At 43.9% G+C, this 12,654-nt stretch overlaps 4 protein-coding genes across 4 annotated transcripts; 3 read left to right on the top strand and 1 right to left on the bottom strand.

Moving 5' to 3' along the window:
• Positions 1-4,204: 4,204 nt before the first annotated feature.
• PHALS_12732 (Phosphatidylinositol-4-phosphate 5-kinase and related FYVE finger-containing proteins) lies at positions 4,205-6,646 on the top strand (the record flags this gene model as incomplete). The annotated part of the gene is made up of 1 exon (XM_024728339.1): positions 4,205-6,646. One exon carries the CDS (start codon positions 4,205-4,207, stop codon positions 6,644-6,646), a length of 2,442 nt encoding a protein of 813 aa, XP_024578826.1.
• A 29-nt stretch (positions 6,647-6,675) lies between these two features.
• Positions 6,676-7,767, bottom strand: PHALS_12731 (non ribosomal peptide synthase; the record flags this gene model as incomplete). The annotated part of the gene is made up of 6 exons (XM_024728338.1): positions 6,676-6,791; positions 6,860-6,950; positions 7,010-7,234; positions 7,296-7,351; positions 7,408-7,626; positions 7,692-7,767. 6 exons carry the CDS (start codon positions 7,765-7,767, stop codon positions 6,676-6,678), a joined length of 783 nt encoding a protein of 260 aa, XP_024578825.1.
• An 842-nt stretch (positions 7,768-8,609) lies between these two features.
• Positions 8,610-9,212, top strand: PHALS_12730 (CCT domain; the record flags this gene model as incomplete). The annotated part of the gene is made up of 1 exon (XM_024728337.1): positions 8,610-9,212. The coding sequence occupies one exon, from the start codon at positions 8,610-8,612 to the stop codon at positions 9,210-9,212; it is 603 nt and encodes a 200-aa protein (XP_024578824.1).
• Positions 9,213-9,418: 206 nt separating this feature from the next.
• Positions 9,419-10,296, top strand: PHALS_12729 (Uncharacterized conserved protein; the record flags this gene model as incomplete). The annotated part of the gene is made up of 6 exons (XM_024728335.1): positions 9,419-9,540; positions 9,600-9,704; positions 9,766-9,826; positions 9,886-9,978; positions 10,217-10,231; positions 10,291-10,296. 6 exons carry the CDS (start codon positions 9,419-9,421, stop codon positions 10,294-10,296), a joined length of 402 nt encoding a protein of 133 aa, XP_024578823.1.
• Positions 10,297-12,654: the final 2,358 nt, after the last annotated feature.

Here is a 12,654-nt window from a genome sequence, read left to right as displayed (position 1 = left end):
TGGTTCCCGGAACCAGGTCAATCTCATGACGCACACCTCAGTCCGGAGGTAGGACCGACGGCGGGTCTCCGGAGACGACATCTTGGAGTTCCTTTACCAAAGAATAACACGGATCTGAGGGATCCTTCATATTTAACTATCCACTTCGTGCGTTGAGCACCCTCTGAGCTCCCTCCAGAAGCGATAAAGAGTTAGTCTCCTCGTTCAGTCTTATAATGACTACCTCGGCTAAATTGCTTGTCTTCAAGGTACCTTTAAACTCTTGGAAGGACATCTTGTCCAGCTCAAGAAGAGCACCCACCGCGAGAATAGCATCGAGGATGACGACGCCGCTTTCTCTCCCGTCAAACGGTATATAGCTGTGCGCTATCATCTACGATAGACACGCCCTGGGTCAGGTTTGACGCTCTGCGTCTTGCAAATAACATACGGCTTCGCGTTCCCCACTCTATAGAGGCTTAACGTCTCATTGAGACAGCGGGAACCTACAATCGGCGTCGTCCAGTGTCATCACTCCCTGCTGCACCGGAGCTTTGATGTTATTAACAACATCCGACGAAGAGCTGCTATTTCCGCAGTTTTCGTCCAGTGGATCACGTGCCACTCCACGCGCATCAGAAGGGCAATGCCCGGGATACCTTGGACCTCATCCAATCATGCCTTTCTTGGCATGCAGCAACTGCTTCGAAACGTATGCAGTGCTCAGTGGATTACGTGTCACTCCACGTGCATCACAAGGGCCTCACCCTGGATGCGTCGGACCTCCGCCATTTAATTTTTTTTTTTTGATAATTAATCGTTTAAATCAAATATCAAAACTTGGTATGCAGCAACTGCTTCGTAATATGAGCAGTGCTTAGTGGGTTACGTGCCACTCCACGTGCATCACAAGGGCCTCGCCAATGATGCCTCGGCCCTTGGCCCACCACGCCACTCTTAGCATACAGCAACTACTCTAATACTTGAACAGTGCTCATTGGGTTACGTGCCACTCCACGTATAGCCCGCGATCCACGCTCTGGACTTCTGTCCAGAACGCCTTTGGTGTTTGACAACTCGGATACTTCGATATTCAGCACATTGACTGTCCTGGTCTATTGCCCGCGCCAATAGAACTTCTTCATTCTAGCAGAGTATGTTCATGATTCACCAAAGCTCCACCAGGAGATGTGCGCATTTCGCCCAATGTCTTCGACCTCCAATCAATCCATGGCTCATGGGGTTCCGAGGACGCCATACCAAGGATAAGGTCATACCTTGCATCCGAATCTAAGACTATGTTATGTTGAGCCTTAAAAATGCCACGCTCACCGCTTCTTCAAAGGAGAACGGATGCACACGAAAGAATTTCATTCTGGCAACGCCAGTGTGGAGGCCCTCCATAAAGACGGTCACTGCGACCACCTCGGGAGAGGATCTAAAATTAATATCTGTAACGATTGTTCTTAACTCTTGGACAAGTCCACCAACTCCTTCTTGCCCTGTCGGGCAGCAAGAAAACGCGATCTCACGCGATATGCCTGATTGCGGCTGAACACTCGCAGAAGCTGACGCTTCAGCTCCTTCCAGTAACGTGGGGTGCATTGGCCCATTACTTAGAGACAGCTCGCGCCTCGCCCTGTTGCTCGTTTTAGAGCATGGCGGATACCATAGCCATATCGGCATCTCTTTTCCAGATCAGGAGATTTTCTCCATCCTTACCTTCGAAGGTCCAAACGCTCACCATAAGCAGTCTGGGTCGGAAGGAAACGACCGTCGTCGACGGTGGCGTCATAGACGCTGTCGACGCTAACACCTTATACTGTAAGTACTCTAACCGAGCATTTTCATAATCTGAAAACGCCTCTAGGCGTGCGCTTACAGCCTCGGGCCCTTTCGGAACAATGTGCTCTACGCCCTCAGGGCCCAGCAGGGAGATCAGCTTATTAAGCCCGTCTTGCATGCCCTGGGGATAAAGAAGAATTTCCTGATCCTCGTAGAAGATCAGTCGTAACAACCAGGCGTTGATTAACTACAAATGCTACCAAGTGCAACGGGGCTGTCGTGGCTCTTTGCTTATGTGACGGGTCACACGGCACCTTGCACAGAGGAAGCTTGACTTCCAGAAGTATACAAACTCTAAGTGAACGGCAGTTCACAGATCCTTGGTCCGAGGACACGTTAACCAAATTTAGGTAGATTTAAGACTGAATATATTTATAGGTGTTCCTTAATGTTTTCCTATTACATGACCATGTACCCATCACCAAATTTAGGTAGTTTTAAGACTGAATATATTTATAGGTGTTCCTTAATGTTTTCTTATTACATGACTCTCAAGCCATGTACCCATCTAGTAATGTGGTGTGCCACACCACAGCTCCCTTGGGAGAGTGACGGGTCACTCTCATGTAACCCCGTTACAGCTTAGAGGAAGCTAAGATTAGATTACCGACCTTACGTTCTTTCCAAGAACCAGTACGAGGGTAGCGGATTGCGATTCGCTACCTCCAAGTACTTAAAACCTTAGCTAAGGCAAACGAGCACTTCCGTTCAAATTAAAATTGTATTTTATTGTATTAGTTGCGGCAGAGCCGCTAATATCTAAAACCCTAGGTTTTCTAATTAATATATTAGTGTGCATTACTCTTGTTACGGTGTAGCCACATTACTGTGAGATTAAACTAACTTGTGTAATGCACACCTATGTACGGTCGCACAATCTGCCCTTTCTTTCAAGGGTACGTGTAACCCCGTTACAGATGGAGTTATTCTAACAGAGGAAGCGTCGCAACGAGTCAACACACGGAGGATGGGTTTGTACGCTCCATTCAATAGCGAAAGCTAAAGCATCTCAAGAGACTAAAACTCACCATCCAATTGTTCGAGATGAAGTCTAGTTTTGATTAATACAACTTAGAATACACTTGCGTGGAATATATAACAATATTGTACAATTTCAAAAGTACGCAGCAACTTTGTACCTCAGACATATTTAAAGCACTGAGCAAATCAATCGCTCTATCCAAGAAGATGCTGCGGTAACTATGACGGATCGAACGGCTAGTCCGTATCTTGCTCCACTGTCTGACAGCACCTCTACTGCGCCGTCGCTACAGTTTCTTCGTCCACCATGCACATTGAGCGTTAAAGATTACTTCGACGACAATACGCCGTAAAAGGCGAACTAGTCGATATAATGTTCTGGTCAAGCGCCTCAATAACGTGGTCTTAACGGTGCGTACCAAGGTTGCCTGAAATATGTGTAAAAATATTGATTAATTCTCGCATTTACTTAGCAAGCACCTAGTAAAATGTCTGGTGGTCATGCACCCAATAACATTATTTGCTAAGCTGCTTGTTTGGATCGCACTCTAGAGTTCCATCATTCTAAATCGTACACCAACTCATTCTCTGAATCCATTATCCTAGTAATTTTAATTTGAGGCGAGTATGAAACCTCATTGACACATAGCCAAATTACATGAAATTAAAAAATAATTTAAGCTTTATTCTGATGTTAACTTGGTGCCCTAGACCTATTTGTTGTTTATTCTCGATGGAAACAACAGATCGCGGTCAGACGTGGTTTAAATTTGTGGACAGGTGGGTTTCCGCGATATCGCCATCTATGTCGAATATTTTGCGATAGGTCAGTCGTCTTGTCTCAAGACCCATCGTTGCACTCAGTACAATAATTAAATATTTAGGGGCAATCACTCAGATGATGGGTGGGTTGCCACTACTTCAGCAGAAAGTACAAAACAGGTTTGATAGTAAGTTAAGGCGTTGGACTGATGAAATATAGCAGTAATATAAATAGAATTGATTTTTGGTATTTGTGGCACAATTTCAGTACAAATAAATGCATTTTGAGAGAGACAAAATATGGTAAGTGATAAGAAAAGATTATGCTTAGTCGCAGTAATAAGCCACATGTCTATTCCGGCTATGAAGCTGCCTTATGTTGCTGCAGAATACGCCGTACATAAAAATAAAATGTAACTATTCGGTGAGACAGTCATCTCTGCCACCCGCAATCCAAACAAATATTGACACAATAGATGTAGCCATAAATCTCCTACACTTTCCACATGGATTATTATTAAATATTCTAAGCATCTTGATCTTGTAATCAGTTTTGCGGTGAAAAGTTCTACTGACGGCAACTGAACTTGTTCCTAATCCTCAATCTATTTTGTCATCTACGACCATTTGACGTAGCATGAAGAAGCTCACAAGGAAAGAGAACAATAAGACCACAACTCGCGGGATTATGTCAACGTCTGTACATCTATTGCACGATCGCATGCAAACTCGCAAGATGCATCACCGTGCAATGAGGCAGATCACAGATGTACTCGGCGTATGTTTGAATTCCACACGAAGGAAAGAACAATGGACATGTTTACGTCGCGACAAACATCAAGAACTTTATGCCAAGCGTATTTCCCAAGGAGTTAATAATGGCTCCTCTGTTTACTATCTTGCTGTCAACGAGGCATCTTGTGGCTTTGACGAAGCCTTTAATCTTCTCCATTTTGATTCGACAGCGCAATTTCGTTTAATGATGAAGCTATTACACGGTCGCGACTTTAAAGACGGTACTTTACATTCAATGCGGACAAAGGAGAACTCGACAAGCGACTGGACCGTAGACACGCAACATGCAGCAGTCTCTATCGTGTATCAAGACCATCGCAAGTCCGTCTTGCTGCGTGAACAACACTTGACCTTTTTCCAAACACTTAAGATTTTTTTGCCCGAGAATCAGCGACAACATACAAGTGAGGGTACAGTGTCTACATCCGTGGCGTCATCTCTGGCTGGATTAAGTGCGCGTCCATCCGATGAAGTCCATAAGCGTACTATTGCGTTTAGTTGGCTACCAATTCCTCAGTCGCATGACGTTATGCTGGAGACGGCACACCAGGTCGATTTACAGTATACACTGATTGTGGAAGAAGTTTCGTCCAATCGGCTGCGTCTTTCGTGCGTGACGAGCTCATATCACGATGAGAATGATGGTCCTTTGTCTTGTTCACCAAGAGGAGCTCGAGCCATCGCGCGGCGTTTAGCACTCTGTTCTGTTGGTAGATTTGAGCTGGCCGTGGCTGCTTCCAGAGTTGGCGTTTATAAGTTTGTTTCACCGCACCATTGGGTGAAGAATGAGGAACGCGCTTACTGTGTCATTTGCTGGAAACGGTTTAATGCTATTTTTCGTCGACGTCATCACTGTCGACTATGTGGAGAAGTCATTTGCGGCTCGTGCAGTTCGTTGCGCAGCGCAAGTATCGTTAATACGAAGTTAAAAGAGGTCAATAAGACTCGCATGTGCCATCTCTGTCATAATAAGACTCGCTATCAGGCTAACACGCACGGAGTTTCCGACCAAACCAATAAAGACGATACTCATGTTTCGCTGTCTAAATGGAAACCGCCACCTCGTGAGTCAGGTTTTCATTTAGAGGGTGAAAATTTAATGCAGGATCTACCTGCAAGCTTGAAAATCGTAGGTGGTCATGAACTGATCATGCCAGCGCCATTAGATGCTTCGACGAGTCAAGAGTGCAAAGCAAGCGAGGACGCTCTTGGATTCAATTGTGTCGAGAGTGGTGGCTACATTGGAGCACTACCAAGTCATGTTACTCCTTCTATTAACAGTAAGATTATATCGATTAAGTCTATTGCACGTAGTGCTAAGATATCGTTGCGCAAGACGCCAAATAAGGCGGATATTCGGTCATGTCAAGAGTATGAAGTCAACAGCGCCAAACTAAGTATTGATGTTTTTAGTTGGGAGAGTGAAAACCTCAGTGGTATTGAAGATACTCACGCTGGATATGGCCAGCCTCGGTCTGGAATAGAAGTATCGAGATCGTTCTTACATCCAGTGGCCATGACATCAAAGTTGGAAAAAATGGTTCAGCCCATTCGACTTAATGCCGAATCAAGTAGTTGCAGCTCTGCTGATCGATCGTTTTTATCATCTTGCCTTCAAATGGACTCAAAAGAGCAAGAGGATCAATATATGGGAAGATTCGATTACCGACGAACGTCAATGATGAGTTCTAATCTTGGTTTGCTGGACCAGGATCTGATTGCTGATGAGAACTACTTTTTACCTAAGCTAGAAGGTCATCGAGAAGAAGAGCGACTTAAGCTTATGGAAGTAATTATCTCCCCTGCTTGCACCTTGGTGGATCGGACCCTTATGCATCGAAGCTGTGAGCTAGCTGCAGTTGCCTTTGGCGTCAAAGCCGCCTTCATTGCTCGAGTAGACGATGAATACATTTTGATTGAACACGCAGTCGGAACTCGCGATCTCTTACCACAGGATGAAATACTACGGCGTGAGTCACTGTGCGATTTCGTTCTATGTCAGCCTCGGTATCAGCCTTGGGTGGTACTGGATTGCCTTGTGGACTCGCGCACACGCGAGATTCCAATGGTGCAACATTTGCGGATACGCTTTTTTATAGGTATCAGCGTGTGCGTGCGCGGTCTTCCCATTGCGTGTCTGTGCGCTTTCGGCCAAGATAGCGACGAACAAAGCGATGAGCACAATGAAATTAGAGCATCTTTATATGATACAAGCGTTTTACAATACGCGGCTCAACAAATGGAAGACGAGCTGGAAAATCTTTTGCATGGGTTAGAGGTGTGATGTAACACTGACCTGACCAATTAATGTCTTTATATGGGTTCATCTCGTGGTTCCACTAAGATTTCATTGATTGCGACGTGTGGCGGTTGCGTGACAGCGTACAGCACGGCTCGACCAATATCTTGGGATTGAAGGATCTCGAACTCTTTAAAACAGTAAATCCTCGATATTTGTTAGGGATCGTACAAGAATATTAATAAAAAGTGTACTTACCCGAAGGTTTACCATAGAGCTTCATCGCCTCTTCATCCACACGACTTGAAGTATTAGCATGCATTACGAGATCCGTTGCGACATTACCAGGCTGCAATAAACATATTTCGATAAATTTAGTCCATCCAAACACAAATTTGAAATGCATACCTGGATCGAAGTTACACGGAGGCCACTACCAATGTTTTCAAGACGCAAAGCTTGCGAAATACCTTCGATAAACATTTTGGATGCCGAGTAAACTCCCAAACCAGGAAATACCTTGCGTCCAGCATCGGATGATATATTGACAATATGACCACTCTTTCGAGCCAACATCTTTGGTAATACTGCGGCTACACCATTAAGCGTCCCCTTGCAGTTGACGTCGATTGTCTACATACGCCAAGTCGTAAGAACTCGTAAATAAGGATCAACGATAATAAGGTCAACGCACCCGTTCCCAACTGTCCTGGTTAACATTTTTCAAGAGCTCAAAGGGCATCACACCAGCTGTAGACAATATAAGCATCAGTAGAGCATCGAGGCGGCTCTGATTGTCTTAATACCGTTGTTAACAAGAATGTCGATAGCTCCAAAGGTCTGCTCTGCTTTTGACACTAAATTTTCAACCTCCTGGCGTTTTGTGACATCAGTCTGAACGACGAGGATACTGTCGTTGATTCCAGTTTTCTGTTCAATAGTCGTCTTGACCGTCTCTAAAGCTTCAAGCCTTCGAGCCCCCAGCGCGATCTTAGCACCTGCCTTTGCTAGCTCCAATGCGATGGCTGCGGAAAGTATCGAGAATATTTTTAGTACAAGCTACACTTGCAGTTGCAGGTTGCTTACACACCAGCGCCAATACCGCCTGAGGCACCCGTGATAACCACCACCTTGCCACCTAACTGCGTGTTACTATCGCTACTCATTGTTAGACTATTGATTTAATCCGTGCTGCATGTATTAATATATAAAGGTCTACAAAGTTGCGGTACGTAATATCATGCAGTAATTAGAACAAGGTGTATAACTGTGATGGAAAAACTAGTAGTTGCATTTTTTCTGAGTGTTATGCCTACTGGCCATCAATCCATTTCTTTCCGACTTGTCTTTTGATCCACTCCATTCGATTTGGTGGCATGGAAACTGTCAGCATGGATTCTGTCAAACTTCCTTAGCGTTTCATCTTACTTCAATATACAGTATGTGAAGTAGCTATACTACATAATGTTGGGTGTTGCTTTATCATTGAAATAACTGTTGACATACAAGTTATGAAAAAATTGCATATTTCTCTTACAATTACAAAGCAAACGGCTAGATGTACAAAATTTTTGATGATGCTTACGTAATTGATGTATAAAGCCAAAGCTCCTGTCCTGATTTTTCATTCGCAATTTTTGAATAAGGTTTCAAGTTTTAGATCAACAGAATTGAGAAAATGATCTCTGCAGTATGTTCTAATTTGCTTCTCTTCTTTGTGTACTACCGCCATATATTCTATTTCAAGATACCTAGTCTACTACTTACGGAAGCATGGCGTGTGGTAAGATTACGAAGCTGGTTGAATCTGATGAATAGCCTGCGACTGTAGCACAGCACCATTTACGACCACTTAAATATTTTGAAATACTTGAAAATTCGCCTTTTTGAAAGTAGTATTCGTGGTAAGTTGTGATGGACTTCAACAAAAGAACGTATCAAAATATGGAGGTTTGTAACAGGATGGGAAACTTCGTCATTTTTCCGCATTTCCAAAGAAACACTGAGCATGAAAATGCTGGTGTCAAAAAAACGTAGTCGGAAAGTGGAGTTATCACTACCAATACTTCATCAATCAGATGTCAAGAGCACTCGCTGGTTGAAAAGTGATGTGGTCGAGAAGATGCGCGGTCAGCTGTTGGAAATTGAACCACGTTCGCTTTCACATCTGAGTCCCCAGGAATTGTTTCTGAGCGTAGTTTTGGAATGGCAGGGCATGAGTGGGGACATATCAGACCATTTTGGTGGCTACACGACGAATAGCCTTGACAACGCAGAAAATAAGGCTGCGTCTCTCGAGCTTTCGTCGAAGAAAGCCAATGATGCGATTGAGAAGAGACACACGAATGTGAAGAACCTATCACACAATATGAAACCACTGCGCGCTAATTACATGACAGAGCCTGTTAAAATGATCGGCATTTATACTCCTACAGCGCGTCGCGAGTTACTGCAAAAGTACATGGTCAAGCGCGCACGCAGATTGTCCCAGCATAAAGTACGCTATGGTGTGCGCAAGGAACTAGCAAATGCGCGCCCACGCGTCAAAGGCCGCTTTATCAAAACTCAACAGCCTCTTACGACTGCCACTGCGGAAATACAGAAGATATAGATTCACTCTGGTCTGCAATGAGGGCTTTCGTGGATGTTGTTGTACTTTAATTTTTTTAGTCTAATGGTAATTATATTATCTCATTGCCACAGTGCTTTCATAGTAAACTATTTTATTTTGCAAGCTAGCTATTAGTTGGATGAAAATTGACTAATGTATAATTTCGACCATCGACTTGGTGTATGTAAGTGGACTGTATTTGAGCTATGAACATCACGGACGTGTTCGATGCAATCTCGGGCTACGAAGAACAGCTGGTTGCTCAAGGTGAGGCTATTGGCATGGAGCATGGACGTGAGCAGGGTATTCTGGAAGGCCACGAGCTGGGGTACGTACGCTTCAAGTGTTAATGTTGCCTTCATACGCTTAGCTTGTACTGTATTGAAGGATAATGAAGGGCGCGGAAATTGGCAGTGAGCTGGGTTTCTATCAGGGGTGCTACTTGATATGGAATCACATGCTGCAGAATGAGGAGCTCAAGAACAAAATACCGTACGTTAGTATTACCAACAGCTTTGCCAACTGACGGACATAAATCAATCGATTCATTTAGACTTCGCGCGGCCAAATCAATAGCGTCATTTGGAATGTTGTTAGAAAATTTTGAGCTTAAGGTGAGCGTACATGTCAAAGAGGATATACATAATTTGAAAGGTGCAATTACTTTGGGCAGAATCTAGTGGACGAGGATATTGTGCAGGACCTGCTTCGAATTCGTGCGAAATTCAAGGTGATTACTGCAATCACAGGCTTACGAGAGACTTTGGTATACAGCAAAGATGATATTAAGGCACATAAGGAAATGTCATTTTGAGCAAGCAAGTTGACATTTGCTGATCGAAGTGTTTGGAATGATGCCACGAGCTTATTCGCAATGTGCACCCGATATTTTTCAGCCAAGTAAGGATAGCTCCATTTCCATTGAAGTTCTTGGTAGTCGAACTTCGCAGAGCTATGGTTCGTAGCCACTAATACTTTGTGAGACGTCCACGTTTTGATGTAAGGTCAACCGTTACTCGGTACGATTTTTTAACGCAAAGTCAGTCTATCAGGTCCCAACCACGTTTTCCTCATACAGCAATAGACTTTAATCATGCGGGTGTGTCTTGTTTGAAGCGTGACAAGCTCCTTTGAGCGGCTTTGTATCGCAACATAGCAATCTAAGATTTTTGTTGGAAGAAAATATAGAGCATAAGAAGAGGCCATCTAAGCATTATCATGAGTATGCTGATTTGACCGATTTCACGTTAGCAAGCCAATTATAAGTCAGCCCAGCATGTACATGTTGCAGGCTATTGGAGCATCTCTGCAGCGTCATTATCGATCGCTGAATACGATTAAGGGCATGTTAAGATGGTCAGGTTTTGGCCAGGGACGGCTTCGTCTTTCAATTTCTGCCTCGAGAACAGGCAATGGTGTCGCCGTGTGAGAAATAAGGTGTGCCAAGGTAACTCGAACATTCGATTTGAATTTAAAACATTCAATTCGACGAAGACCGGAAGCGAGGAAACGAATAAATTGTTGTTTTAGAAGTCTAGATTAAATTTGCTCCAGAATGTGTCGATGCGCTAATACACTGTGAGACCCAAACTGCTATCCCACCATCAAGTAAACTTGTTAGGAAGTGCGGTAAATACGTAACTTGACAGCTGAAATTTCAAGGTATTAGGGATCCGGTTCAGCTATCAGAGTTCAAGAATGTTAAAGCTTGTGAAGCAATCACCCATGCCAAGTCGCATGAAAGGTCTTTCAGCTTAACAGAATATTATAGGGAGGTTCTGGTCTGTGCACTAACAAGCATCCTGTACATGATGCTCATTATAATTGCCGCGGTTTTCCACATCTCGCTAGTGTTAAGCTTGCCGACAACAGCATCCACTAAAGTAGTCTAGAAGGCAGCACTTGAGCTTGCTTCACTTATAAGCATCATTTTTTATCCCAAATACGTGATCAGGCACAAACGAAAAATGAACAGTTGATGATAGGAACTGTATTGTGTGGACTGAAGTCTGGTGGACAAGGAGCTGTGGTGGGAATCAAATACGCACCCTAAACGGGGCTACAGGGCATCGCGCAGGCGATTTTTGCACTTGAAGGCCACGCGCAACATGGGTACAACGTAAAATACCTCTGTAGAAGGGACCTTCAAAAGGTGGTAAGTTTTTGGCGACAGATGCCGCGCTTGTTTGCAGGGGTGCTGCGTGCACCTGAAATGCTTTTCCACTCGTGAGGGTGGGCGAAAGCAAGCAGACTGCTCCGAGGAAATAAGAACCTTGATATCTCAGATGGTCGATAATTGCTAACATCTTCATGAAGGGTTTCCGTGTAAGCACCAAAGCCTTCTACATTCAACCTTCCTTTTTCAATGACGCGGTGGGTAAATAACTAAATTCTGAGCACATCTTTCGTGCCGTGAGGGCCCGTTTGAGTACAAGTGTTTAAATTTTTAGAGCACGCCAGCGGCTACGTTCTCAGCCATGCCGAGAAGATTGATTTTTTGAGAGCGTTTATTTTCTTAGTTGTTAAATTAGTGCAGTATTAGGCTCTAAGCCTTTGCCTATCCCCTATTCTAAGCGTCTAAGTTTTTTTTATCGACCAACGGACTCGTCGCGTCGAACTGCAACACAATTTACTGCGCGAAACAAAATTCTTTTGGACCAAATCAAGAGTAAGGACATATGATCCCGAACTACATTAATCAGCTATGATAAAGAGGAAGGATTTCAGAGCCCAAAATTGCTGGTTATAAACATCAACGGACTGGCCTTTGTGAAGTCACGTAAAGTCTTAGATGATTCAGCAGCGTCTAGCATTATATAGATGACTATTTTGAGAATTTCGCAAGGGCATTGAAGATACGAACTTGGATACTATATTTGTGCGTCTTGCGACGAAGAGTCTTATTGAAGTGTCAAATTTCCGTTTGAGACTTTCGGCAGAGGTCGAGAACTTTGACAATCTCGTCATCTTCGACAATAAGTTTCACTACTAACTTGGAAGAGTCTAATTGGAACGTCACGAGAGTAACTGGGTTTCACGTGCTCTTGTATAAAGGATGTGGGCCAAACAAGATGGTATGATCACAAAGTTGTGTGGGTTACACAAGATGGTATGACGAGGCTACACTTAAACAAGATGTCAGTACGTGGCCAGTGGTTATGCATTTAATTAGGTTTTACTATGTCGATTGAAAACCCTATAGATTTGATATGGTCGGCTATGCCGCAAATAAAACCGGGAAATACATGTTACATTTGAAACGGATGAGTTAATTAGCCTTGGGTTATGGTTGTAGTTTCTCTTGGAGTAAGTGGATTGCGATCCGCTACCTCTTAGTATTTAACGAAAGTCACCGACCTAATCCAAGCTTCCTCTAAGCGAAAGGACTACGGCAGCCCAGCTGCGCTTGGTAGCACTTGTTGGTCAATCTACACCTAGGTCG

Source organism: Plasmopara halstedii, assembly GCF_900000015.1.
Source record: "Plasmopara halstedii genome assembly, contig: Scaffold_650, whole genome shotgun sequence".
Lineage (NCBI taxonomy): Eukaryota > Oomycota > Peronosporomycetes > Peronosporales > Peronosporaceae > Plasmopara > Plasmopara halstedii.
Note: the sequence above shows the minus strand (reverse complement) of the source record. Positions and strands in the feature narration are given on the sequence as shown.